This window comes from Manacus vitellinus, unplaced genomic scaffold (genome assembly GCF_001715985.3).
Source record: "Manacus vitellinus isolate BGI_N305 unplaced genomic scaffold, ASM171598v3 scaffold_24_pilon, whole genome shotgun sequence".
In the NCBI taxonomy this organism is placed as follows: domain Eukaryota; kingdom Metazoa; phylum Chordata; class Aves; order Passeriformes; family Pipridae; genus Manacus; species Manacus vitellinus.
In genome coordinates this window covers 11,568,526-11,569,455 of record NW_021939798.1, presented here as the reverse complement: position 1 = coordinate 11,569,455, position 930 = coordinate 11,568,526, and the positions used below count along the sequence as shown (strand labels likewise).

At 63.9% G+C, this 930-nt stretch overlaps 1 protein-coding gene across 1 annotated transcript in view; it reads right to left on the bottom strand.

Moving 5' to 3' along the window:
- The window catches only part of TTYH2 (tweety family member 2), a 2,565-nt gene extending 1,688 nt beyond the window's left edge, over positions 1 to 877 (bottom strand). The window contains exons 1-5 of the mRNA XM_029960109.1: positions 779 to 877; positions 575 to 630; positions 370 to 462; positions 199 to 291; positions 6 to 123 (exon numbers count right to left, since the gene is read on the bottom strand). Of these exons, the coding sequence (XP_029815969.1) occupies positions 6 to 123; positions 199 to 291; positions 370 to 462; positions 575 to 630; positions 779 to 869 (451 nt within the window). The 5' untranslated portion in view covers positions 870 to 877. The remainder of the gene's footprint in view (positions 1 to 5; positions 124 to 198; positions 292 to 369; positions 463 to 574; positions 631 to 778) is intronic.
- Between the last annotated feature and the right edge of the window lie 53 nt (positions 878 to 930).

Genomic DNA, 930 nt, shown 5'->3' with positions numbered 1-930 from the left:
CGCGCGGGGGGCAGCGCAGATGATGGTGGAGAAGGAGGCAGCTGCCAGCAGGGAGAAGAGCCCCAGGTAGAGCAGCCCCTCCACCCCGTCGTAGCAGATCCCGATGAGGGCGTCCAGGTAATCCTGGTGGGACACAGGCAGGGCTGGTGGCAGAGCAGGGGGACCCCAGAGCTGTGTCCCCACCCGGACCCCCCTCACCTTGTGCAGCCCACGGCAGTCCAGCAGGGCTGTCAGCTGGTGCAGGCTGGTCTCTGAGGAGTTGAGGAGCTGCTGAACCCCCAAAAGGTCTTTCTATGTGAAAAGAGGGGGTCAGGACAGTGCTGGGGAGCAGAGTGAGGACAGGTGAAGCCCCAGCACCCACTCCCATACCTCAGCTGTGGGGAAGAGGGGCAGTGCATACTGGATGAGACCCTGGGTCTGGATCTGCATCGTGGTGAGCGAGCGCTGGAAGACGGTGAGAACCTGCAAGGGGGAGTGGGAACAGTCATGGAGCCACCCAGCCCTGGGACCCCCCCATCCCTGGGACCCCCTCAGCCCCAGGCAGCCCCAAGCAGGGTGCCTGGTCCCCCTGTACCTGCTGGAAGGGGTTGCTCAGGCTCTGGTCACAGTACAGGTAATAGTGAGCCACCACTGCAAAGCCAAGGGGACACATTGGTAGGAGTGTCCCGGGGGACAGGGAGCAGCGTGTGGGGGGAGAATGGCAGCAGGGGGCACTGGACTCCCCAGTAGGTTTTGTGGTCCTGCCCCACCCTGGCTCCACCTGGGAGCTGGCTCTGACCTGCACTGATCTCGTCGTCTGTCTGGTTCATGATGAACTTGTCTGGGGCCACGCAGAAGTCGCTGGTGCCCTGTGGGGACCAGAGGGACATCAAGGGGCCGGGAGGGATGGGACAGCCTTTGGCACAGCCCTGGCACAGTCAGAACCAGCCC